The sequence below is a fragment of the Coregonus clupeaformis genome, chromosome 2, assembly GCF_020615455.1.
Source record: "Coregonus clupeaformis isolate EN_2021a chromosome 2, ASM2061545v1, whole genome shotgun sequence".
NCBI lineage: Eukaryota > Metazoa > Chordata > Actinopteri > Salmoniformes > Salmonidae > Coregonus > Coregonus clupeaformis.
The window spans coordinates 958,450-986,147 of NC_059193.1; the positions used below are offsets into that span (position 1 = coordinate 958,450).

Genomic DNA, 27,698 nt, shown 5'->3' on the forward strand with positions numbered 1-27,698 from the left:
CTGAATTTTAGAGGCCCTCATCTTGATGGTGTAGAGTATTATTAGCATTTTATGCCAATTTCCTGCAGTTCTACACATTTCTCTACGGAGCTGAGATAATTTTTTGGGGAGTTTTAAATGTAAATTTCCTGCAATTCGACATATTTTGCCATGGAGCTGAGAGAAGATGTTGCAGTTTTAAAGCTAATTTCCTGAAATTCTATGCATTTTGCCATGGCTAATGCTGTGTTATTTTGCTCAAGCATAATAACAAAATCAATACTGCTAAATTCATTGTTTTTATTTTGGTGATTGTTAGTGATCAAAGATCATATTATACAAAAAACATTTTCTACATACTTTATATCTGTCGTTTAAGTTGACACTGAAAGTGTTTTTCCATCCCGAAAATCTATAAAAAATACAACATTTTTTCTCTCTCACGGTTTGGACTTAGGTGACCCGATAAAACGCGTAGGCGGCCCGCCCAAGGATTTCAATGGCAGAAAAATCCCTGTCAGCGCTTTAAATAGTAAGGGGGAAATCACCTCATCCATGACCAATGTGTAGAACCCACCTGGGTGTGGTCTGGACAGCCCTTTTGCGCCAGAAAGCTCACCACACATCAACTATTGGGATGATATATGCCAATTAGGAATCAGGAGATGGTTAACATTAGCATCTCAAAAGTGGAAACGCTGTCCGCACACTGCAGAAAAACCATCTTCAGGCTTAAAACGCCATCAAAATCGTTTTGTATTTATTTATTAATTATAAAAGTGATAAAAGTGCATAGTGCCTAAAAGTGTACAATGGAGCAAGTTAGAGAAACCTTTCAGCTACATGCTATGTTCACTACTCTGTAACATTACCATCTAACACTCCTCATAGTATAGTAGTAAGAAGCCTTACACACAGGAGGGACTGCAATTACAACCGCATACAGTCATCAGATAGGAGAATCAGGTGTCTCTAAACATGTGTGTGTTCTGAGAGACAGTGATGAGAGGTGTGTTCTGTGTGTACCTCTCCGTCGTTCATAGTGTAGTTGACCTGGGCCACGGTCACCGTGCCCGGCAGCTCCGAGGCATCAGCCAGAGTGGCCACCGTCTGCCCTGTGCCCACCTGAGGGGCAGAGAGGGAAAAAGAGAGAGATAGAAGATGGTGGGGGGGGGAGAGAGAGAGATGAGAGAGAGAGGAGGGGGGAAAGGGAGATTACAATGGGCAGCTTGGCTTGAATACAAAACAGCTAAATCCTTCCCATGGATTATATCCCTCAAAATCTTCATCCAGGGAATCTTTTAATCACCACCTATAGGAAGAGAGGACTGCGCCATCTATAAGGAGGGAGGCCTGCACCATCTATAGGGAGGGAGGCCTGCACCATCTATAGGGAGGGAGGCCTGCGCCATCTATAGGGAGGGAACCCTGCACCATCTATAAGGAGGGAGGCGTGCGCCATCTATAGGGAGGGAGGCCTGCACCATCTATAGGGAGGGAGGCCTGCACCATCTATAGGGAGGGAGGCCTGCACCATCTATAGGGAGGGAACCCTGCACCATCTATAGGGAGGGAGGCCTGCACCATCTATAGGGAGGGAGGCCTGCACCATCTATAGGGAGGGAACCCTGCACCATCTATACAATTGTAAGAAAAACTCTGGATCCTGACCTGGGTTGCAAAATTACGGAAACTCTCCCTAAGTTCCCAGGTCTTTCCAAAGTCCCGGTTGGAGGACTCCCAGTTGGATGATTCTCTCCCAGCTTATTCCCTCCTGATTCTGGGAATCCTCCAATCGGGATTTCCGAAAAACCTGGGAACTTTGGGAACATTCCCGGAATGTTGGGACCCTAATCCTGACCCAGCATTTAGGTGACTTTTGATCTGTGGAGTAGGATGAAGTTGCCCCTAGACGCTGATCTTGGGTCAGTTTGGCATTTTCCCCACTAAAAAAGAAGCTGATCCTAGATCTGTGCCTAGGGGAAACTTCACCCCGGAGCTTGACCGAATAATGGTTAAGGGAGATCCTAGATCTGTACCTAGAGGGAAACCTGACCTGTATGAGGGAGACGGTGCCGTCGGGGTTGCTGATGGTCTGCACCACGGTCTGTGAGGGCACCAGGTGGGTGATGTTGTGGGTGGCCGTGGTCATGGCTGTATGCTGTGGCACCTGGTCCTCGAAGGCGTACAGCAGGTCCTCGCGCCCATGCTGCTTGTAGCAGTTCTTCACAATGGTCCGCAGCGCCTGCGTCCACGACACCTAGCAAGGGGCGCCACAGCAAGAGGAGATGTTATACAAGGGGACTGGTAGATCGGTTTGTGTTGTTCTGGGTTGTTTCCTGTACTCCTGAGTGGCGCAGTGGTCTAAGGCACTGCATCGCAGTGCTAACTGTGCCACTAGAGATCCTGGTTCGAATCCAGGCTCTGTCGCAGCCGGCCGCGACCGGGAGACTCATGGGCGGCGCACAATTGGCCCAGCGTCGTCCAGGGTAGGGGAGGGAATGGCCGGCAGGGATGTAGCTCAGTTGATAGAGCATGGCGTTTGCAACGCCAGGGTTGTGGGTTCGATTCCCACGGGGGGGGGCCAGTATAAAAAAATATGTATTCACTAACTGTAAGTCGCTCTGGATAAGAGCGTCTGCTAAATGACTAAAATGTAAATGTAAATGTACTCTGTAGTCTCAAAACCCAGACGGAATTACGCTACATTTCACTATAGTTTCACTTCACTAATTGATATAGTGGAGTGAAACGGAGCTGAATTTAGTATGGATTTTCAGGCCATGTAATCTGAGCTTTAGTTGTAATAAATAAGTAATGAATAAGTTATTTCCTTGCTATGATATTCTGATAGTATAATTTTTTTGTATATCGTTGTCTTTTATGTAAAAAAGTAACTCACAAAACAAAATGTACATCTGTATTCATTGATACCTATGCTTCATAAAAAAACATTTGAAACAGTAAATAAGTCATTTCTAAATAACAAAGTGCTGGATTGTCACTGGTAGAACTCTGTCCCACCAAGTTATTATTCTCTAACCGTCTCCACGACGTCCTACCTCTCTACCATATTCAACATTGTAATGATACCAGGGAGGCAATTTGTTTCTCTCAGGCTCTCACCCTTTGTTTCTGCTCCTCAGTGCGCACGTCACTGCGCACGTTCGCCCAGGGGATGTCCTCGGGCCACCAGATGGGCTTGCAGCTCTCCTTGCCCCAGCCAGGCTTGCCCCGGCCCGTCGAATACTTCAGCATCTCTGGGATGAACGCTCGCAGCTGGGCCTGACCAGAGGAAACAAGATACAGGGGGTGAGTGGTACACACACACACACACACACACACACACACACGCCCTTGACTAGGGGGAGGAAAGCGGTATTGATTATCTACTTGCAGCTTGCTGAGGTGGACTGGGCCCAGAAATAGGCTTTCTAAAAGGAGCCCAGACTGCACGGAGGTCTATCTACAGGCCAGTCTATGACTGTGGCTCCAGTCTGCCTCCCTGACTGACTGTGGAAGAATGCGAGGACTGATGAAGTAACATAATCTAGGCCTAATGGCTTTGAACCTGGGTGGCACTAAATGGAAGAAAACGGACTGATACCTGGAGGGACTACGTGCACTTGCCCAATAAGAAATGGTGCTCTTTTGCAACTTTTTTCTGTTGCGTGCCCAAATGAACACAACCCTGTTCTGGGCAGAGAACCTCAACCGCCTCAAGAGTGAGACACTATAGTACAACTGATTGAGACTAGTACAAACGACAACATCCAGATATAAACTATTCTCTCTTTTCAAAGTCGTAATTCTCTATGGCAGGGAAACAGCACACACATTTTCCACTGGCGAGATTAACCACAGTTCAAGAACATGTTAATAGACTGCTGTAGTGACCAGAGGTGATTCAGTGGTAGTTTTAACCAGTAGTAGGTGGTTGATGTTTCATCCATTCTCCCTACTGTTGAAGTGGTGTGCTGTATTCGCTGAACTGTACTGTGAACAGTTAGGATTGAGGACTAACCACAATGAAGCCTGATTGTGTCGTCTCATCCACCCTGTTGCGTAAGAGGCCTCCAACATTTTGGAGAGGGCCAAAAGAGAGGAGGAGCGTGGGTCATTTAATTTCATCTGATTTGCCCCCTTCTTCCTGGGAGACGAAGGGGCTGGAACACACACACACCTCTGTGTGTCTTACCAGTCCTGTGTGCATGTGGTACGTGTAGCCCTGTGTGTGTCTTCCCCGGTTGGGCTGGGGTGGGTTTAGTCCCTGTGTCCTCAGTGGCCCTGGTAATACCGGGTCTGGGGTAGGGATGGGGCCGGGGTAGGGTTGGGTCTGGGGTAGGGTAGAGATGGGTCTGGGGTAGGGATGGGGCCGGGGTAGGGTAGAGATGGGGCTGGGGTAGGTAGGGATGGGTCTGGGGTAGGGTAGAGATGGGTCTGGGGTAGGGATGGGGCTGGGGTAGGTAGGGATGGGTCTGGGGTAGGGTAGAGATGGGTCTGGGGTAGGGTAGAGATGGGTCTGGGGTAGGGATGGGGCCGGGGTAGGGTAGAGATGGGGCTGGGGTAGGTAGGGATAGGGCAGGGATGGGGCCAGGGTATGGCCGAGGTAGTGATGGGGCTGGGGTAGGGTAGAGATGGGGCTGGGGTAGGTAGGGATGGGGCTGTGGCTGGGGCCGTGGTAGGGATAAGGATGGGGCCGGGGTAGGGGTAGAGCCGGGCACCACTGTCAGGGGGATTATATTGCACAGTGAACCACTGCAGTGTCTGCCCGCCTTGACTTCACTGACTAAATTTGGCTCGGGAAAAAATTAATACATACAGTTGAAGTCGGAAGTTTACATACACTTAGGTTGGAGTCATTAAAACTTGTACCTTCAAACTCAGTGCCTCTTTGCTTGACATCATGGGAAAATCAAAATAAATCAGCCAAGACCTCAGAAAAAAAAGACCTCCACAAGTCTGGTTCATCCTTGGGAGCAATTTCCAAATGCCTGAAGGTACCACGTTCATCTGTACAAACAATAGTACGCAAGTATAAACACCATGGGACCACGCAGCCATCATACCGCTCAGGAAGGAGACGCATTCTGTCTCCTAGAGATGAACGTACTTTGGTGCGAAAAGTGCAAATCAATCCCAGAACAACAGCAAAGGACCTTGTGAAGATGCTGGAGGAAACAGGTACAAAAGTATCTATATCCACAGTAAACGAGTCCTACATCGACATAACCTGAAAGGCCGCTCAGCAAGGAAGAAGCCACTGCTCCAAAACCGCCATAAAAAAGCCAGACTAGGGTTTGCAACTGCACATGGGGACAACGATCGTACTTTTTGGAGAAATGTCCTCTGGTCTGATGAAACAAAAATAGAACTGTTTGGCCATAATGACCATCGTTATGTTTGGAGGAAAAAGGGGGAGCTTGAAAGCCGAAGAACACCATCCCAATCGTGAAGCTCGGGGGTGGCAGCATCATGCTGTGGGGGTGCTTTGCTGCAGGAGGGACTGGTGCACTTCACAAAATAGATGGCATCACGAGGAAGGAAGATTATGTGGATATATTGAAGCAACATCTTAAGACATCAGTCAGGAAGTTAAAGCTTGGTCGCAAATGGGTCTTCCAAATGGACAATGACCCCAAGCATACTTCCAAAGTTGTGGCAAAATGGCTTAAGGACAATAATAATAATAATAATAATAATAATATGCCATTTAGCAGACGCTTTTATCCAAAGCGACTTACAGTCATGCGTGCATACATTTTTTTGTGTATGGGTGGTCCCGGGGATCGAACCCACTACCTTGGCGTTACAAGCGCCGTGCTCTACCAGCTGAGCTACAGAGGACCACAACAAGTGGACAACAAGTGGACAACAAAGTCAAGGTATTGGCCATCACAAAGCACTGACCTCAATCCTATAGAAAATTTGTGGACAGAACTGAAAAAGCGTGTGCGAGCAAGGAGGCCTACAAACCTCACTCAGTTACACCAGCTCTATCAGGAGGAATGGGCCAAAATTCACCCAACTTATTGTGGGAAGCTTGTGGAAGGCTACCCAAAACGTTTGACCCATGTTAAACAATTTAAAGGCAATGCTACCAAATACTAATTGAGTGTATGTAAACTTCTGACCCACTGGGAATGTGATGAAAGAAATAACAGCTGAAATAAATCATTCTCTCTAATATTATTCTGACATTTCACATTCTTAAAATAAAGTGGTGATCCTAACTGACCTAAAACAGGGAAGTTTTACTAGGATTAAATGTCAGGAATTTGAAACATGGATGGGTAACCTCTGGTGAGAAGTTATCATACTAGAAAATTCTTTGGCGAAAGCCTTTCTGACCAGTCTTCTTCTCCTGCTGCTGTATTTGAGTTGCAACCAGTGAATTACTGTTTGGCGAAACCCTCTCAAAACAACATCAACAGAAACACACATTTGCCAGAGTTGATAAAATGGAGACCGACAAAGGCTAACTTACTAGGTAGCAACAGCCATAGAAAGCTCCTTAGTGCCTCGGTCTCTCCACCTGTAGCTGGTGTGGGGGGATTGGGGGACAGATGGCCTAATTACAGTGACTGTGTGTGGAGTTAACACCCCCCTCCCTTTGATCTAATCTGGCAGACTATCAGCCAATCAGCAGCCAGCCACTCCAAGCCCAAAGAGCTGTAATTACACTCACCCTGGCTGGTCTCTACTCACCTGCTGCTCCTAGCCTCTCCATACCACCAGCCACCAGGGCCTCTGGTGAACTCCCCAAGCCCAGCCAGGTGAGCCTCTCCTGGGATAGTCCTTGGGCCAACTCCCCTCCCCTGATTGTCACTTCATCCCTATCCATCTGATAACTTCTTATTTGAGCCTTTCTCCTGGCACAACCACATCTTCCACCCCACTACTTTATTTAACCTTTACATGTATACAGATTTGTCTCATTGAGATCACCTATTTTGCAAGAGAGACCTACTCAGCATAGTAGCAGTCGACAGACTACATCTCCACAAAGCCCATACTCTCCCGTCACTCTGGCCCCAACTAGGTGAGACTGTCCTGGGATACTGCTTTGACCTCGCTTTCCAGGTGCTCCAGAATCCCCCCCACCACCACACACATTCTATAACCCCATTGCCAACCAGCCTTGGATGAGTGAAGTAAGGCAACAGATCCTCCTCTCCTCCTATTCTCAACTCCTAGAAAAACAACCTTTGAGGATCTTCCTGGTTCTATCACGCCTGCCCCCGAGGAGACGGGAAACCGGCTCTTTGATTGGCTGCTCCTCTCCCTGTGGTTGGCTGTTTCTATCCCCGTGGGCTCAGTAATTGGCTACCTCTGTCCCTGTGCCCTCTCCCTGGGGTAGTGTCTCTGAGGGCGATCCATGGTGCCCAGTCTCTGATGATGATCCAATGACTGTGTCAGCAGTGAAGTAAACAAGTTGGCTCCTCTGGGGATGAAGACTAGCCTGTGAGCCATCTCTGGGCTGTGTTCATTAGGGCACAGCGAAGCAAAACATTTTGGAATGGAAAAACAAAAATGAGTGCTTCTTATTTATTGGACAAGTTGTGATAGTACCTCCCCGTTTCAGTCCGCTTCGTGCCTACTGAACACGACTCTGGTGTGGACCAGGCAACACAGCCTCAGTCAAAGCACTTCACTCTACGTTCTCTTCCTCTTATATACTGACTGGCACCACAGGGAGGATATCTGCCTCTTTTAAAACAATATGGGCATATCTGAAAGCCTTGTTTGGCTCATTTTGGATTCCAAATATGTCTCATGAGGACGTTAATTACAAACTAGAATCAAATAGGATCTATAGTTCTAACGAGCAACACAAAGCTAGAGAAAATAGCCAATTTGAACAAAGTGAAATGTGGCAACTATCATCATGAAAACGGATAACCTTGATGAAATTGACTTAAAATGGGCATTTGACCTTGAAGAATGTCATTTTCTAGCGTAGCCAACAAATGAAAGGGATTTATACCCCACTGGCTCCATCTACTGGTCAGAAGGAGGGTTCTCATATCACCCATAGACATATACACTGCTCAAAAAAATAAAGGGAACACTTAAACAACACAATGTAACTCCATGTCAATTACACTTCTGTGAAATCAAACTGTCCACTTAGGAAGCAACACTGATTGACAATACATTTCACATGCTGTTGTGCAAATGGAATAGACAACAGGTGGAAATTATAGGCAATTAGCAAGACACCCCCAATAAAGGACTGGTTTTGCAGTTGGTGACCACAGACCACTTCTCAGTTCCTATGCTTCCTGGCTGATGTTTTGGTCACTTTTGAATGCTGGCGGTGCTTTCACTCTAGTGGTAGCATGAGACAGAGTCTACAACCCACACAAGTGGCTCAGGTAGTGCAGTTCATCCAGGATGGCACATCAATGCGAGCTGTGGCAAGAAGGTTTGCTGTGTCTGTCAGCGTAGTGTCCAGAGCATGGAGGCGCTACCAGGAGACAGGCCAGTACATCAGGAGACGTGGAGGAGGCCGTAGGAGGGCAACAACCCAGCAGCAGGACCGCTACCTCCGCCTTTGTGCCAGGAGGAGCACTGCCAGAGCCCTGCAAAATGACCTCCAGCAGGCCACAAATGTGCATGTGTCTGCTCAAACGGTCAGAAACAGACTCCATGAGGGTGGTATGAGGGCCCGACGTCCACAGGTGGGGGTTGTGCTTACAGCCCAACACCGTGCAGGACGTTTGGCATTTGCCAGAGAACACCAAGATTGGCAAATTCGCCACTGGCGCCCTGTGCTCTTCACAGATGAAAGCAGGTTCACACTGAGCACATGTGACAGACGTGACAGAGTCTGGAGATGCCGTGGAGAACGTTCTGCTGCCTGCAACATCCTCCAGCATGACCGGTTTGGCGGTGGGTCAGTCAGTGTGGGGTGGCATTTTTTGGGGGCCCGCACAGCCCTCCATGTGCTCGCCAGAGGTAGCCTGACTGCCATTAGGTACCGAGATGAGATCCTCAGACCCCTTGTGAGACCATATGCTGGTGCGGTTGGCCTGGGTTCCTCCTAATGCAAGACAATGCTAGACCTCATGTGGCTGGAGTGTGTCAGCAGTTCCTGCAAGAGGAAGGCATTGATGCTATGGACTGGCCCGCCCGTTCCCCAGACCTGAATCCAATTGAGCACATCCGCCACCTCATCAGGAGCATGGCCAGGCGTTGTAGGGGAGGTCATACAGGCACGTGGAGGCCACACACACCACTGAGCCTCATTTTGACTTGTTTTAAGGACATTACATCAAAGTTGGATCAGCCTGTAGTGTGGTTTTCCACTTTAATTTTGAGGGTGACTCCAAATCAGACCTCCATGGGTTGATACATTTGATTTCCATTGATCATTTTTGGTGTGATTTTGTTGTCAGCACATTCAACTATGTAAAGAAAAAAGTATTTAATAAGATTATTTCATTCATTCAGATCTAGGATGTGTTATTTTAGTGTTCCCTTAATTTTTTGAGCAGTATATAAATATATATATATATATATATATATATATATATATATATATCTGTGTGTGTCAGTGTACCATATCTCTACGGGCTCACCTGGGTCATCTTGTCCACAGAGACGGGGATGCCATCGATGGTGAGGGGGGGCAGCTCGGAGCTTAGTTCCCCCCCGGGGGGCGCGTGCTCGGCCAGGGCGTTCTCCAGGTCCTCCAGGATCATGCCCTTGTACTTCCTCACCTGCAGGGAGGAGGAGGAGAGGGAAGAGGGGTAGGAGGAGGAGAGGGAGGAGGGGTAGGAGGAAAAACATGGGTTAGTGGACGACCCAGAGTAGGGGGCAAAGGTCAGAGGAAGGTTATCCCTAACCTTTTAATACCAGTCTGAGAACCAAACATTGCGACATAGTGAGGTACTCTGCAGGACATAGTCAGTATGCATTGATGCTACTGTTGGTAGGATGTTGACACTGCAACTTGAATGGCCCAATGCAATGGATGTTCTGGACAGAAGTTGACCTTAGGCACAAATCTAAGATCAGAATACAACCCCTTAAATTCTAACCTTAACCACTAGGATGACAAAAGGACAACTGGGTAACTTTATCTATCGTCACTGATATTTTCTAAATGCACCCTTCTTTCATTGAGGTAAGGAAAGGAAAAGCACTCGTCGAGTGAAGACAATGTTTCAGTCTATTGCTTTCACCAATCACAGATCAGATCAGTGTTTATTTCAAACAATGAAGAAGAAGAAGAATAAAAGTAGATGCACTGAGAAAAGTTGAACTGGGCCATTGATTTAACCCCAATGAGAGGCAGGAACAGTGAACACACACTCCTTATCCTGATGTGAAAAACTAACTCCTTGTTCTTCTGCGTTACAGATTCAGCCAAACATTATTAGGTGGCAACACATCATCTGTCTGTGTGGGTGACGTATGGCAGACATTTTGCACTCACCACATTCTCCAGCGGCGCAGCACCAAACACCTTGAACAAAGCGTTGGGTTTGGAGGGAGAGATGCACAACACTATGGCCTGCTGGCCAACTCTGGTGGTGTACTCATCCAAGGTGGCTCGCAGTTTCCTACAGACACAAAAACACTCACTCAAACGCGCTCTTTCTTTTCATGGGGACTATAAAAACAAATAGCCGTGACAAATGACTGTCATTCCATACTTTGATTCAAATAAAGTAGGATAATAATAGGATACTGTTCAGAATTACAAGAGAAAGAGAGTCAGGGAAGGCGCCCTAGGTGAGTTCTGGAAGATTTTGGGGTCAGAGAGTTTTGTGATGCGCACCTCAGCAGGCGTGTCTGCTGTCTCTTGCGGATGGAGGGGTTGGACTCGAAGATGTGGGGCCTCTTGCGTTTCTTGCCTGTTGCTACAGCAGCAGCTGCAGCCATGCCCACTGGGCCTGTGAATAGAAACGCAACACAGTTGAAATGGAGCAGTTAGCGTTAGTGGTCTGACAGCACCATCTGCTGGTCAGTTATGAACATGACACCATGCATATGAACTAACTTATTATCTATGGACAGGAAAGACTACTACTCTTTTAGGTGAAGGGATCAGTTCAAAGACTTGTCAATGTCATGTCTGAAATAAGTAGTTGGGCTCAAGATTCAGTAGAGTGTAGATCCCTCAAACTCAACTCTGGACCTCGAAGACAGTTCCACTGCATTTTGTCATTGTTCCCATCTAATCAGGGACTGATTTAGACCTGGGACACCAGGTGTGTGCAATTAACTATCAAGTAGAACAGAAAACCAGCAGGCTCCGGACCTCGTAGGGTCAGAGTTGAGTACCCCTGGTGTAGATAGACATGTTTTGTACAGAGCTGGTCATGAACTACAGTGCTTCCGGACAAACTAAACACCTTCTTTGCTCGCTTTGAGGATAACACAGTGCCACCGACGCGGCCCACTACCAAGGACTATGGGCTCTCCTTCTCTGTGGCCGACATGAGTAAGGCATTTAAGCATGTTAACCCCCGCAAGGCTGCTGGCCCAGACGGCATCCCTAGCCGTGTCCTCAGAGCATGCGCAGACCAGCTGGCTGGTGTGTTTACAGACATATTAAATCTCTCCCTATCCCAGTCTGCTGTCCCTACTTGCTTCAAGATGGCCACCATTGTTCGTGTACCCAAGAAAGCAAAGGTAACTGAACTAAATGACTATCGCCCCGTAGCACTCACTTCTGTCATCATGAAGTGCTTTGAGATACTTGTCAAGGATCATATCACCTCTACCTTACCTGTCACCCTAGACCAGTCCTTCTCAAATAGTGGGGCGCGCCCCCCTGGTGTGACCCCGTGGAACATGCTTTTTTTTTTGCCGCAGGGAGTAGGTTTTTTTTGCACCGAACAAGAGCACACCGCACAGAGCAGGAGATATGAAGTGCAGATAACAAACCCTTAAGAGACACCATGGAAAAATATTTAACAGGGATGAAAAGAAAGGCGGAGAGAGACGGAGATAATGAGACAAACGCAAGTCTCCCGAAAGCTAAGACGAGGAAATATGACGAAGCGTATGTAGTGCTTGGCTTCACTGTGACTACGGTGGGAGACGAGGAAAGACCGGTATGTTTACTGTGTCTAAAAATGTTGGCAGCGGACAGCATGAAGCCAAATAAATGAAGGCGTCACTTAAAGACATTACACCCCAACCACGCTGATAAGCCGCTTGAGTTTTTCAGCGAAATCGTGCCGAATATTGCCAACAATCGTCCCGCCTTGTGAATGCTACTTCAGTAAACCAGCGAGCACTGTTAGCATCATATAAGGTGGCGTACCAAATTGCTCAGTGCAAAAAACCCCACTCCATAGCAGAGGAGCTGATACTGCCTGCAGCATTAGACATGGTCTCGGTCATGCTGGATGACGCAAGTGCTGCAAAAATAAAAACTCTCTCTCTGTCCAATGACACTGTCGCCAGACGTATAAATGACATTGCTAACGATCTTAAAGAACAGCTGGTAGATAAACTCAAAGACAAACGTTTTGCCTTACAGTTCGATGAAGCAACTGACAGCAACAAAGACTGTTTGTTTATTGCTTATGTACGTTTTGACATGACAAACTCCCTGTGTGAGGATCTACTTTTTTGTAAATATGTCAGAGACAGAGCCACAGCTGAAGAGCTATTCAAAATGCTGAACTGCTTCCTGACTGAGAATGGGCTAAAGTGGGAGAATTGCATTGGTGTTTGCAGTGATGGTGCACAGACCAATGCAGGGATGAGAAAAGGACTTTGGGCACTCATCAAGAAGGCCTCACCTAATGCTGAGTGGACACACTTAGTTATACACAGAGAAGCACTGGCATCAAGGCACCTTTCCTCTAAATTAAGTGAGGTTATGACTGACATTGTAGGTGTAGTCAATTTTATAAAGACCAGACCACTAAAAACAAGAGTCTTCTCTGCTATCTGTGAGGAGATGGGAGTTGAACATCAAGCTGTGCTGTTTCACAGTGAAGCAAGGTGGCTGTCACGAGGAAAAGTCTTGTCCCGAGTTTTTGAGCTTAGAGAGCAGATAAGAATGTTTTCGGAGCAGGAGCACAAGTATGACCTCGCAGAAATTTTTTGTGATGAGAACTTCCTGGCAAAACTGGCCTACCTGAGTGATATATTTGGAAAGCTAAATGAACTAAATCTCTCAGCTTCAAGGGAAAGAAACACATCCCTCAGGTCACAGACAAGATCAGCTCTTTCACTCGAAAGCTTGCAATGTGGGGCAGGCGACTTGATGAAGGAAATACTGATTCATTCGAGAACCTGCATGAATTTGTTGACACTACTGACTATGATGCCACCTCAGTGATTCCATATATTAAGGAGCATATTTCATCACTGATGGGATTCTTTAAAAAGTACTTCCCTGAAAACAGTTCCCAATATGACTGGGTGAGAGATCCATTCAATGCACCAGCTCCAACTGGTTTCAACTCTGCAGAGGAGGACCAGTTCATTGATATGACGTCTGACTCATTGAGAATGAGGTTCACATCACAGACACTGAGTGAATTCTGGCTGAGTGTAGAGAGGCAGTATCCACTCTTAGGGCAGAGGGCCATGGGCATTCTTCTTCCTTTTGCAACATCTTATCTTTGTGAGACTGGCTTCTCTGCTGTTGCTGCACTGAAGACCAAGTACAGGTCCCAGTTAAACATTGAGCAGGAGCTGAGAGTTGCAGTATCATGCTTGAAACTCCGCTTCGAAAAGCTGTGCACTGCAAAACGTGCTCATTGTAGCCATTAATCCTGACTTCCTCATTTTGATTTTTAAAAAATCAGCACAAATTGTTTTATTCATTTTTGTTTTATAGGTCAAAGTGTTTCATATATTGTGCTCCTGAGTTAATGTTGCTGATCAATTTGAATTTATTATTATTTATTGATTATATTTTATTTAATTTTTCAGTATCAAATGGTCAAAAATGTTCTACAGTTTAAATAAGGATTTAATTTCAGGCAAATTGATGCACTTTAAGTATTTTCTGTTACAGACTAAAAAACAATGTTAATAAAGTTATTATTTGTTGTAAGTTGATCTATATATGTTTTCTTTTTTCTTTAATGTTAATAAGGATACAATGTTATGCAGAGGTGTACTTATAACAATTTTATAGACAAATTATACTATTTACAGTCGCGGCGGAGAGTTGGGGGGCGCGAAATGTTTACTTCTTCCTAGGGGGGGCGTAACAGAAAATAATTGAGAAGCACTGCCCTAGACCCACTTCAATTTGCTTACCGCCCCAATAGATCCACAGACGATGCAATCGGCATCACACTGCACACTGCCCTATCCCATCTGGACAAGAGGAATACCTATGTAAGAATGCTGTTCATTGACTTTAGCTCAGCATTCAACACCATAGTAACCCTCCAAGATCATCATTAAGCTTGAGGCCCTGGGTCTGAACCCCGCCCTGTGCAACTGGGTCCTGGACTTCCTGATGGGCCGCCCCCAGGTGGTGAAGGTAGGAAACAACACCTCAACTTCGCTGATCCTCAACACTGAGTGTGGTGCCAGGAAAATAACCTCTCACTCAACGTCAACAAAACAAAGGAGATGATCGTGGACTTCAGGAAACAGCAGAGGGTACACCCCCCTATCCACATCAACGAGACCGCAGTGGAGAAGGTGGAAAGCTTCAAGTTCCTTGGCGTACACATCCCTGACAAACTGAAATGGTCCACCCACGCAGACAGTGTGGTGAAGAAGGCGCATCAGAGCCTCTTCAACCTCAGGAGGCTAAAGAAATGTCTATTGGCACCTAAAACCCTCACAAACTTCTACAGATGCACAATTGAGAGCATCCTGTCGTGCTGTATCACCGCCTGGTACGGCAACTGCACCGCCCGCAACTGCAGGGCTCTCCAGAGGGTGGTGCGGTCTGCCGAACGCATTACCGGGGGCAAACTACCCGCCCTCCAGGACACCCACAGTACCCGATGTCACAGGAAGGCCAAAAAGATCATCAAGGACATTAACCACCAAAGCCTGCCTGTTCACCCCGCTATCATCCAGAAGGCGAGGTCAGTACAGGTGCATCAAAGCTGGGACCGAGAGACTGTTAAACAGCTTCTATCTCAAGGCCATCAGACTGTTAAATAGCCATCACTAGCACATTAGAGGCTGCTGCTGCCTATAGAAATCACTGGCCACTTTAAGAAATGGAACACTACTCACTTTAATAATGTTTACATATCTTGCATTACTCATCTCATATGTATATACTGTATTCTATAATATTCTACTGTATCTTAGTCCATGCCGCTCTGTCATTGCTCGTCCATATATGTATACACTACTGTTCAAAGGTTTGGGGTCACTTAGACATTTCCTTGTTTTCCATGAAAACACATGAAATGAGTTTGAATAGGAAATATAGCAAAATGCATAGGAAATGTAGTTATTGACAAGGTTAGAAATAATGATTTTTAATATAAATAATAATTGTGTCCTTCAAACTTTGCTTTCGTCAAAGAATCCTCCATTTGCAGCAATTACAGCCGTGCAGACCTTTGGCATTCTAGTTGTTAATTTGTTGAGGTAATCTGAAGAGATTTCACCCCATGCTTCCTGAAGCACCTCCCACAAGTTGGATTGGCTTGATGGGCACTTCTTACGTACCATACGGTCAAGCTGCTCCCACAACAGCTCAATAGGGTTGAGATCCGGTGACTGTGCTGGCCACTCCATTATAGACAGAATACCAGCTGACTGCTTCTTCCCTAAATAGTTATTGCATAGTTTGGAGCTGTGCTTTGGGTCATTGTCCTGTTGTAGGAGGAAAGTGGCTCCAATCAAGGGTATGGCATGACATTGCAAAATGGAGTGATAGCCTTCCTTCTTCAAGATCCCTTTTACCCTGTACAAATCTCCCACTTTACCACCACCAAAGTACCCCCAGACCATCACATTGCCTCCACCATGCTTGACAGATGGCATCAAGCACTCCACCAGCATCTTTTCATTTGGACTGCGTCTCACAAATGTTCTTCTTTGTGATCCGAACACCTCAAACTTCAATTTGTCTGTCCATACCACTTTTCTCCAATCTTCCTCTGTCCAGTGTCTGTGTTCTTTTGCCCATCTTAATCTTTTCTTTTTATTGGCCAGTCTGAGATATGGCTTTTTTTGCAACTCTGCCTAGAAGGTCAGCATCCCGGAGTCGCCTCTTCACTGTTGACGTTGAGACTGGTGTTTTGTGGGTACTATTTAATTAAGCTGCCAGTTGAGGACCTGTGAGGTGTCTGTTTCTCAAACTAGACACTAATGTTTTTGTCCTCTTGCTCAGTTGTGCCCCGGGGCCTCACACTCCTCTTTCTATTCTGGTTAGAGCCAGTTTGCACTGTTCTGTGAAGGGAGTAGTACACAGCGTTGTACGAGATCTTCAGTTTCTAGGCAATTTCTTGCATGGAATAGCCTTAATTTCTCAGTACAAGAATAGACTGACGAGTTTCAGAAGAAAGTTATTTGTTTCTGGCCATTTTGAGCCTGTAATCGAACCCACAATTGCTGATGCTCCAGATACTCAACTAGTCTCAAGAAGGCCAGTTGTATTTCTTCTTTAAATCAGCACAACCGTTTTCAGCTGTGCTAACATAATTGCAAAAGGGTTTTCTAATGATCAATTAGCCTTTTAAAATGATAAACTTGGATTAGCAAACACAACGTGCCATTGGAACACAGGACTGATGGTTGCTGATAATGGGCCTCTGTACACCTATGTAGATATTCCATAAAAAAATCAGCCTTTTCCAGCTACAATAGCCATTTACAACATTAACAATGTCTACACTTTATTTCTGATCAATTTGATGTTATTTTAATGGACAAAAAAATGCTTTTCTTTCGAAAACAAGGACATTTCTAAGTGACCCCAAACTTTTGAACGATAGTGTTTATTGTTAATTCCATTCCTTACTTAGATTTGTGTGTATTGGGTAAATGTTGTGAAATTGTTAGATATAATTTGTTACATATTACTGCACTGTCAGAGCTAGAAGCACAAGCATTTCGCTACATCCGCAATAACATCTGCTAAACACGTGTATGTGACAAATAAAATTTGATTTGATGACAGGCAACCATGTCTTTCTGTTCAACACAGCATTCTGTAATTTTGCATTTTCGTAATGTGTGACCCTGATACAACGGTCCCATGACCTAGCTTTGGCAGAGCAGATCCTGAATACAGTAACCTCTTCAAGACAGAAATAACTAGCTTTGGCAGAGCAGATCCTGAATACAGTAACCTCTTCAAGACAGAGACCAAAGCGCTCATTTCACTCTGCTACTATGACTAATAGATTGTCCTCCATCATGCCAAAGACCCCTCCTCTAATTGGCCGAGGCTCACCTGCGGCTGCCAGGTGCGCGGTCAACTCGTCATTGCCGGCCGAGTGAAGGATGTCCGAGTCATCATAGACGTCGTCGTCAGGGGACGAGGGCGAGTCCTCGTCGGCGCTCAGCATGCTGTGATCTGTGTACGTGGCCACGTGTACCTGCTGCACGGCGTGCTCCTCAATGGTGGTCATATGCTCGGTCTGGTGAACGTTGTGGTCCTCCATGGCGTGGTGCTAGCCTCAAATACTAACTGAGAGAGAAAGAAAATAGAAAACATATTTATTTATCGATTTGCATGGAATTCAATTTTTGCTGTCTCAGTACGTAACAACCTGACACCGCACACAACAGGCTGGGACAGCCATAGAGGAGAAGCCCCCCTGCCTCCTGGAGCAGATTTGGGGTTTATGTGCTTTATGGCAATAGTTGGCACATGGGATATTGATGCAAGCAACACAGAGACACACATGCACGTGTCATTCAGGGGTGTGTATAGGCCCCACACATTTCTACTGTGATACTATCACAAAAGTATGTTAACAGGGCTCAATGAAACAAAGCTTCTTATGTCTTTGGCCTATATATGAAAATGTGTACTAGCTAGATTTATTGCGATACATGACACAGCTAATGATAACGCATTTGGAGCTACCTGTAGTAATATTTCATGGACCACCAGGAGGCCTCGTAATCCACAAATGTGTAATGTGGTCAGTGCTTCTGTACTTATGTTAAATAAATGTAATGAGTATGTACGTCTAATGGCTGAGGTTGACTATAGTCCAACTATGTTCATTCATTCAGAAGGCATGTATTACTTTATTACTCAAAAGGCTATTTGAGTATTGCACTGGGTGACCAATGAATTACATTTCAGAATATATTTGGGGGTGGGGGAGAAAGGAAATGCAAAGCTTGAATGTAATATGTTGAATGGCTTGCATGATGCATCTTTATAACGTTATGTAGCCCTAGTGTGAATTATGTGATGGGAGAGAGGCTACACAGACAGTGAGATACACAGGGGCGGGAAAGGGCTGGCTAGCCATCCAGTTCGTCTTGACAAACTATCAATTGACATCGAGATGAACTAGCGAACAGTAACTCACGGGCTACCCATTACTAACAGGCTACCACTAATCAGCATTCTCGAATATTTTGCTAACAGACCATAGCTACTAGCTAGCTAACGCTACCCCAACCTGCCGTTCAATGAGATGGCGGTGGATAGACGACAACAAGCTAGCTGGTTAGTGGCTAAGTTAAATTAGCAAATGTGTTTTGATAACAATGTTTAACAGCGTTTCTGATCAAACGTTATGGTTAATTTACTAGCCATATAGTTAGCTAGGTTGTCTAAAAACTGTTAACTAGCTCCGAGGATGCTTTTAGATATGACAAGAACCTAGCTATACCTCTCGTTAACGTTAGCTAGCAAGTCAACCATAAAAACGCATTATTTAGCGACATACTGGACAATTGTGTAGAAACTAGAACAATTATTGGAATCATCAGGATCCCAAATATTGTATGCTAACCAAGCACCGCATGCAATTAGATGTGCTGTGTACTGGTAAGCTAAAAGAACGCAGCTACTGTAGCGCCGAACCCGCCATCTCGAGCTACAACTGTAACACACAATACATAACAGGCCTAGCGGCCTACATCAACACCAGCGCTATTGCTGCATTATCTCGACTTATTCTCAGTTGTGCGCTAAGTATATTTTCGTCAAAAATGCCAAATATTCGGTGTTTTCGTTTTCTCATCGGCATCTAAAACAATCTGCATCTTTTCGCCCCTATGCTGCCGGGTTTGTTGGTGCGGCTGCGCCGGGGCTGAAATAGCTGGAGATTGCGCGGTAGGGCACTAACCTCAGAGCGGCTGCGCTACTTCGGGCCTGCGCCGTACGATGGGGCTGGGAATCCGAGCTCTAATGGAGGACAAAGAACAGCTAGCCCGAAAACGCACGGAAGCTGAAGCTCGGCGGTCCCACTGATCTACACGAAGACCGGGTAAACCACGCCCCTTTTCAGTTAAAGATCACCGCATCTTCGGCAAAAGTAGATTTTTCTTATTTGATAAGAAGTTAAACATTTAGCAAATATTGTTCAGTATTCATTCATTATTATCCATCTAGCTCTGTTTATTTTGTCAAATTTTTATCTTCTTCCAATTATAATGTGGGGAGGTAATGGAAAAACTATCTACCAAATATATTCATTTTAAAATGTTGATTACTTCTTGCCGTTATCATTCACCTGATGATAAGACAAAACATTTTTGGTAAGGTATGTTGGGGGACCCTGGGTTACCTGTTTGCCTGGGAGGGGGTCCCTGGGCAAGAAGACCGCTGGCCCAGAATAATGTCATATTTTGTGAGGTCCCGGGTGGTCATTACGCTGGGCGTGTGGTACTTGTTTAGGCTAAATTACCAAACGGGGAGACGCCATTTCAATCTGATACAGGTTTTTCAGAGTCTTTGAGCTATTCTTCTTAAAACATTTGCCCTTTGCCTAAATTGGGTTATTTGAATCAAATTGTATTGTTTTATCTCGTTGACAACATTGATTTGTAATGTGCACATGATAGGCTAAACCTAAATCTACTTGTAGCCTAATTCAATACAATGACGCTATTGGAAACAACATTGTCAATAAGATTCTGCTAAATTTGGCATAACACAGTAGCCTATTTAAAAAATAAATTAAAAAATAGCCCTCCTGCTTCTACTACAGTTACTATGGTACAAACCTTCTTCTGCCGCTATTACAGTTAATATGGTCCATTCCTATGCCTGCTGCTACTACAGTTAATATGGTACATGTCCTCTTCTGCTGCTATTACAGTTAATATGGTACAAAACCTACTGCTGCTGCTACAGTTAACATGGTACATAACCTACTCCTGCTGCTATTCTTTCTTTTAACATTGGTTATTCCCTAATGAAGGCAAATGTAATTGCCTAAAAATGCCTAGAAACTAGGTTACTGTACTAGTAACAATAGGCCTACCAGAAACGTTGGCTCAACTTAAAAGCATATCTTTACTTTTTTACTTCTTTACAAATGTAGTTTTACAAATTTAGCCTCAACATGCTAAAACCAATATCTTCCATACATTTTAACCCACTGAAGAGATAAACGTTTTCACTGTCCCAAAGCAGCCTCACAACTGAGCGTTGCTATTCTTTACAATGCCCACAAAAGGGTAGTGTTGCATCACTAATCGCTTCATGAGTCCAGCACCTCCACTTCACAATAACAGGAGATGGCAGTAAAGGACCATTGAACCTATCTCTCCGCAGGTGCCTTGGCATCCATTCAAGGTGATGGATGTTTTACGTTAGTATGTGATGACAACAGCGTATGTTTGTGTCCCACTAAATGTCAGCAAGTGTCATATTCAAAGCTGATGCAAGCCTCATAGTTTGTCTCAACGTTTCACAGTACCCAAACTGTGACCTTCGCGCCTCTTCGCCCCCTCCCCATCTCACATCACAGTAGCAGGCCTATAGGGACACATGTACAGTAGGATATTCAGGACTGGAAATAAAGGTAACATTCGGTTGAAACCTAAGTAGTGTAAGAGATTGAATATACTGTAAAATGTGTATGTGTACAATATGACACTAAAAATCCATTGTACCTTTTCGACTGAGATCACCCAACACAGACAATCTGGCACACAGCGTCTGTCTGTCATAGCACAACGTCACAGCTGAAGTGAAGATATGACGCTTAAGAATGAGCCATGTCCTCGTCATTCTGTCCCCCTACCCATCCTCTTCCACTGGGCTGCGATGGTGGGGTATAGACAAGGGCTGTGGCCTGGGGGGCTGGGATCAATAAGAGCTGTAATTGCTTAGCTGGAAGTGAGGATAATTGTAGGTAATTGTGTGGGCCAGTAGCGAGCAGGGGCGAGGTAAGGGAGGACGGAGACTGGAGAGAAGGAGAGGCTGTGGAGCTAATGGGTCCTAGGCTAGCCTATGTCTCTGTCTGTCTGTCTGAATGTCGGTCCGTCTGTCTGTCTGTCTGTCTGTCTGTCTCTGTTCGTCTGTCAGGCCGTGTGTCTGAATGTCTGTCTGTCTGCCTATCTGTCTGTGTGTGTGTACGTGTGGCTGGCCATCTGGCTGGCTGGCTCTGTCTGTCTGTCTGACTGACTGACCTTCTGAGGCTTGCCCAGTGGGGGTTGAATTTACACAGGAGTTCTAGCCTCTGAAATCTCTGTCTGTCGCTGTCTCTCAGCTTCTCTCACTGACCATGTTTACATGCGCACAGTATTCCGGATAGTAACTCATATCCTGCTTAAGGTCTGGATAAGCTGTTTACATGCAGCTTTGATATCCCACTCATGAGTATCCATGTACCCATTAATAAACAGAATATTCCTAATTTAAATTAATATGGGTTAAATGGAATAGTAACTGAAATATGGACACTGACTGTAGTCCTATAACCTCTCACATGTAGCTTAATAAAATATTTAAATGACACAACAAATGTTAATTTTGACTTGGGAACAGTAGGGGAGAAATAGGATTTCTTTCCTTCAGCATCTCTTGAGAAAATGCGAATGGGCATTTAATGTGTTATCTTTGACACTGTTATGCAAGCAGACAGTTTTATCAGAAACGTGTTTCATCGTTTTCTCAGCTTTTCATTTCCTTGAAACCGGTCAAACTGATGACATTTGGACATTTCGCACAGGACCAATCTTTCCACTGTTTTGGAGTTATTGCGTTTTCTCCCTGGTCCCTAAAAGAAAAATAACAATTTAGCTAGCGGTGTTAAATAGATTACCAAATGCATTCATTATATCAATGTAAGACATTATTCTGGTGAGCACTACTTTATTTAGTCTTCTGGGGCAACAAGTTATGACAGAAGAGAATAGTTGACAAACAAATGGCCTACCAAATGTCGGAAATTATAATATGGCCTACCAAATGTCGCAAATTATAAGCAGAAACGTGTCTAAATTAGGGGTGAAAGTAGTCAGTAGACTGTTCGGTCCAGTACGGAGTATCAGCAAAAAATGTATTATGGAATTATGGTGGCTCGAACTGCGCAGGTGTACTTTTTTGAAGTGATTTGTTTGACAATCAGATGAAAACATCATCACAAAACATCACGAAACGGAACATGCGCAGACCGCGAAAAACAACAGTAAATGGGATAGGATGTTGACATGCCACAGTATCCCGTTTAAGATCAGCATACCCCAGGCATCTTATCCTGCTTGATCATAACCGGGATGCAATATTTTTCGGGTTATTGTAAACGGGATATGATGTTTATATGTGTAAACTCAAAAACAGAATTCTTGAGTATCCCGAATAATAAGGGGATATTGGTGTGCATGTAAACGTGGTCACTGTCTCTGTCTTTCTCTGTCATTCTCTCGCTCTGTCTTGGTCTCTGTCTCGTCCGCAAAACCATATGTTTATAGGGTTGATTAGATAATAGCCTTACCATTTGAATCGTACAGTATTTAATTTTCCTACATGCTTGTTGTCTGCCCAGGAAATATTTCAAAAAACAAGTAGGATCACAACTAGTTGACCATTGATTCAAAGTCTTCCGATAGCACTTCCCAGGACCTTAATGAGATTCGAATTCAAAGTCAAGTTTGATTCCCACGGCTTTCGAGGAGCAGGTGGAATGTCATCCCCTTGATGATCAACAGGGGGCAGTAAAGCACCACATATAAAATGAAATACAAGGCTGAGAGGGAACTGAATTGTAATAGCATCTCTAAAGAGTCACACGGACTTATTTGAAACATGAATCCATATTTGCGTGCAATTTTACCTTGAGAATAATTACAGATTATTGTAGTTCCTGTCTAGGTCATAGTGACCATGTTCGAGGCTTATCTGTGGAGGAGTTGTATTGCTTTGCAACCAGAACGTATTGTTGGATCTTACAGAATGTATGGTGTCTGTACTGAGTGACTTCCCTTTGTTGCATAACTTTTCACTCTCTGTTTCATCTATCTGTTGCCCACAAGCAGGGCGTTCTTAACACATTCACAGTGTAACTGTTAAAGACAAATAAATATATCCAGTCAACACAATATGATGGGCTATTCTGGATAGGCAAATGTCACAATGTATTTTAGAAGGCTGTAGTTTATCCACTCTAAATCAGTTTGCATGGGTTTTACGTTGTAAGGATTGTAGCTTGAGGTGTATTGTTATAGTGTTATATCACATTATTATTAAGCTTTTTCATTATCTTTTATTTCAGATGGTCCAGCATCATCCTCAGACAATTGCATTCATTTTTGGTCTAATTCTCCTTTCTGGAAAAAAAAGGCTTAAAATAAAGGTTAAAATCCAGGTCATGTGACATGATTAACCCAAACACAGGAAATCCAGGTCATGTGACATGATTAACCCAAACACAGGGCCCTGTACATTCCGCTCTATGTAACAGCTGTGAACATGGACAGGGGGGAATGAAAGAGGTGAAGCCACGGTCATGAGTCTTAACTCCTGAACTTATACCACTGCGTCAGCCAGCATCCTCATCTGTCCATCATTTTGATAATTGAGGAACATGAATAGATGGATGGATGGATGAGACAGTTGAATGGGAGATAGGATGGGTCGACGGAAAGGTGAACGCATGGTGGATAGATGGACACACTGATAGACAGATGAGTGGACGAAGGATGGATATGCCATTGATCATCCTCTGTGCCAGGGGCAGGGTTTCCAGACGGCTGCTCCACTTCAAAGTGTTCCTCCTACCTGCCGCTGTTTTGTCTCAGAGATGAAAGACAAACTTTATCAATCAAGTGTTTCTCCTTTAACCCTACGTGGACACTCGCAACATCTCTACGTTGATGTCTACAATCTAACTATACAATGACGGATGCAGCCATTGACGAGTGGCCATGGAATTTGTCTTGTCAGAATAGAAACACAATGTTCCCCAGTGACATTAGCTATCACTATGAGGGAGGAAGGGAGAAATAGCTGCATCAAATAATCAAATTGGATGGTTTCTGTGGTAACCTGTTGCTAGGTCAGATTTCTCTCTGTTATCATCTTTAATCTCCATGTCTCTTATTGTCTCTCTGTTTCAGGTCCTCTTCCTCACTCAGTCCTTGGCATGGAACACATGGAGAAAATATTTTTCCACTCAGAAAGAACGAGCGAGAGAGAGAGCTGGAGAGAGGTTTGTATCTCACATATTTGTTATTCACCACCAAGTCAAAGCCCTGCCTTTATCCGGCACATATGCACACCTCCCGTTGTCAATGGAAACGGGGAGGACTGGAAGAGAGGGAGATGGACACTAAAATAGAGAGAAATGGAGAGAGAGAGAGAAAGAGAGGGGATGAAGGAGAGGGACAAACAGCTGCCTTCCTCTCCCTCTGTTAGGTTCTACATCCTTCAGGCTATGTTCTCCTCTTTAATTGGGAATGTAATGTAGAGAATGAACCCCACTTACAGTCATGATAGTATTTATCAGAGGCAGGTCTTATAGATGGTGAAGGGAGAGAGGGAGGGAGGGAGGGAGGGAGGGAAGAAAGCCAGTATGCCATGATCCCATGTATACTGAATAAAAATAAAAACGCAACATGCAACAATTTCAAAGATGTTACTGAGTTACAGTTCATATAAGGAAATCAATCAATTGAAATAAATTCATTAGGCCCTTATCGATGGATTTCACATGACTGGGCAGGGGTGCAGCCATGGGTGGGCCTTGGAGGGCATAGGCCCACCCACTTGGCAGCCAGGCCCACCCACTGGGGAGCCAGTTTTTCCTCACAAACCCCTCCCCCCTCCGATGATCCTGCAGGTGAAGAAGATAGATATGGAGGTCCTGGGCTGGCGTGGTTACACGTGGTCTGCGGTTGGACGTACTGCCAAATTCTCTAAAACGACATTTGAGACAGCTTATGGTAGAGAAATGAACATTCAATTCTCTGGCAACAGCTCTGGTGGACATTCCTGCAGTCAGCATACCAATTGCACGCTCCCTCAAAATTTGAGACACCTGTGGCATTGTGTTGTGTGACAAAACTGCATATTTTAAAGTGGCCGTTTATTGTCCCCAGCACAAGGTGCACCTATGTAATGATCATCCTGTTTAATCAGCTTCTTGGTATGCCACACCTGTCAGGTGGATGGATTATCTTGGCAAAGGAGAAATGCTCACTAACAGGGATGTAAACAAATTTGTGCACATCATTTGAGCGAAATAAGCTTTGTGTGCGTATGGAACATTTCTGGGATCTTTTATTTCAACTCATGAAACATGAGACCAACACTTTACATATTGCGTTTCTATTTTTGTTCAGTGTAGTTTTCCAAAAACACCTTGCAGGTTTTATGTGGATGTTAAGGGCAAGGAGCAGGGAGGGAGAGAAGGATGGAGAGGGGGATGGAGGGATGGAGGGATGGAGGGAGAGGGGGATGGAGGGATGGAGAGAGGGGGGGATGGGAGAGGGGGATGGAGGGGATGGAGGGGATGGAGGGAGAGGGGATGGAGGGAGGGAGAGGGGGGGGATGGAGGGAGGGAGAGGAGGGGATGGAGGGAGAGGGGGATGGAGATGGAGGGATGGAGGGAGAGGGGGATGGAGGGATGGAGGGAGAGGGAGATGGAGGGAGGGATGGAGGGAGAGGGGGATGGAGAGATGGAGGGATGGAGGGAGAGGGGGATGGAGGGAGAGAGGGGGATGGAGGGAAGGAGGGATGGAGGGAGAGGGGGATGGAGAGAAGGAGGGAGAGGGGGATAGAGCGAGAGGGGGATGGAGGGATGAGGGATGGAGGGCAAAAGAGAGCCAGATTGCCGTGATGCCGTTCTCCAAAAACACCTCCCAGATGTTCCCACCTGGCACCTGCTCCAAAATGTCTGGCGGCCAAACAAGAGCTTGGACCGAGCTAAAAGGGGCACACTCTGTCTCTCCACAGTGAACGCTTAATTTAACGCCTTGGAGAGGGGACCAGAGCGCTCCTTACACGAGTGTCGCTGCTGCGACCACTGCTCAAGAGGGTGACATTTTAAACTCTGCAGGTGTAATGACCGAGCACGGCGGAAAGTGAGAAACTAACCAGGGGAGTAACAGAAAGAAAGGAGGAGGGAGATAGGGGAAAACTCTGATAGAAACTAACAGACTGTAGATGCCAACACCTCGCTCTCACACACACATACACTACCGGTCAAAAGTTTTAGAACACCTACTCATTCAAGGGTTTTTCTATATTTTTACTATTTTCTACATTGTAGAATAATAGTGAAGACATCAAAACTATGAAATAACTTATATGGAATCATGTAGTAACCCAAAAAGTGTTAAACAAATCAAAATATATTTTATATTTGAGATTCTTCAAATAGCCACCTTTGCCTTGATGACAGCTTTGCACACTCTTGGCATTCTCTCAACCAGCTTCATGAGGTAGTCACCTGGAATGCATTTCAAAACAGGTGTGCCTTGTTAAAAGTTGATCTGTGGAATTTCTTTCCTTCTTAATGCGTTTGAGCCAATCAGTTGTGTTGTGACAAGGTATACAGAAGTTAGCCCTATTTGGTAAAAGACCAAGTCCATATAAGGACAAGAACAGCTCAAATAAGCAAAGAGAAATGACAATCCGTCATTACTTTAACACATGAAGGTCAGTCAATACGGAACATTTCAAGAACTTTGAAAGTTTCTTCAAGTGCAGTCGCAAAAACCTCAAGCGCTATGATGAAACTGGCTCTCATGAGGACCGCCACAGGAATGGAAGACCCAGAGTTACCTCTGCTGCAGAGGATAAGTTCATTAGAGTTACCAGCCTCAGAAATTGCAGCCCAAATAAATGCTTCACAGAGTTCAAGTAACAGACACATGTCAACATCAACTGTTCAGAGGAGACTGCGTGAATCAGGTCTTCATGGTCGAATTGCTGCAAAGAAACCACTACTAAAGAAGAGACTTGCTTGGGCCAAGAAACACGAGCAATAGACATTAGACCGGTGGAAATTTGTCGTTTGGTCTAGAGTCCAAATTGGAGATTTTTGGTTCCAACCGTTGTGTCTTTGTGAGACGTGGTGTGGGTGAACGGATGATCTCTGCATGTGTATTTCCCACCGTAAAGCATGGAGGAGGAGGTGTTTTGGTGTGGGGGTGCTTTGCTTGTGACACTGTCTGTGATTTATTTAGAATTCAAGGCACACTTAACCAGCATGGCTACCACAGCATTCTGCAGCGATACGCCATCCCTTCTGGTTTGGGTTTAGTGGGACTATCGTTTGTTTTTTAACAGGACAATGACCCAACACACCTCCAGGCTGTTTAAGGGCTATTTTACCAAGAAGGAGAGTGATGGAGTGCTGCATCAGATGACCTGGCCTCCACAATCCCTC

The 27,698-nt window shown here is 45.1% G+C and overlaps 1 protein-coding gene across 5 annotated transcripts in view; it reads right to left on the reverse strand.

The window, feature by feature from the left end:
* The window catches only part of LOC121550047 (nuclear respiratory factor 1), a 31,798-nt gene extending 12,492 nt beyond the window's left edge, over positions 1-19,306 (reverse strand). For 2 of the 5 annotated variants that reach the window (XM_041862145.2, XM_041862134.2), the window contains exons 1-9: positions 19,203-19,306; positions 17,342-17,578; positions 10,769-10,883; positions 10,424-10,550; positions 9,564-9,704; positions 3,106-3,264; positions 2,036-2,239; positions 1,006-1,104; positions 528-608 (exon numbers count right to left, since the gene is read on the reverse strand). In XM_041862145.2, the coding sequence (XP_041718079.1) occupies positions 528-608; positions 1,006-1,104; positions 2,036-2,239; positions 3,106-3,264; positions 9,564-9,704; positions 10,424-10,550; positions 10,769-10,883; positions 17,342-17,552 (1,137 nt within the window). In that variant the 5' untranslated portion in view covers positions 17,553-17,578; positions 19,203-19,306. The remainder of the gene's footprint in view (positions 1-527; positions 609-1,005; positions 1,105-2,035; positions 2,240-3,105; positions 3,265-9,563; positions 9,705-10,423; positions 10,551-10,768; positions 10,884-17,341; positions 17,579-19,202) is intronic. The other 3 variants (XM_041862152.2, XM_041862161.2, XM_041862169.2) reach the window with 3 other exon arrangements.
* Between the last annotated feature and the right edge of the window lie 8,392 nt (positions 19,307-27,698).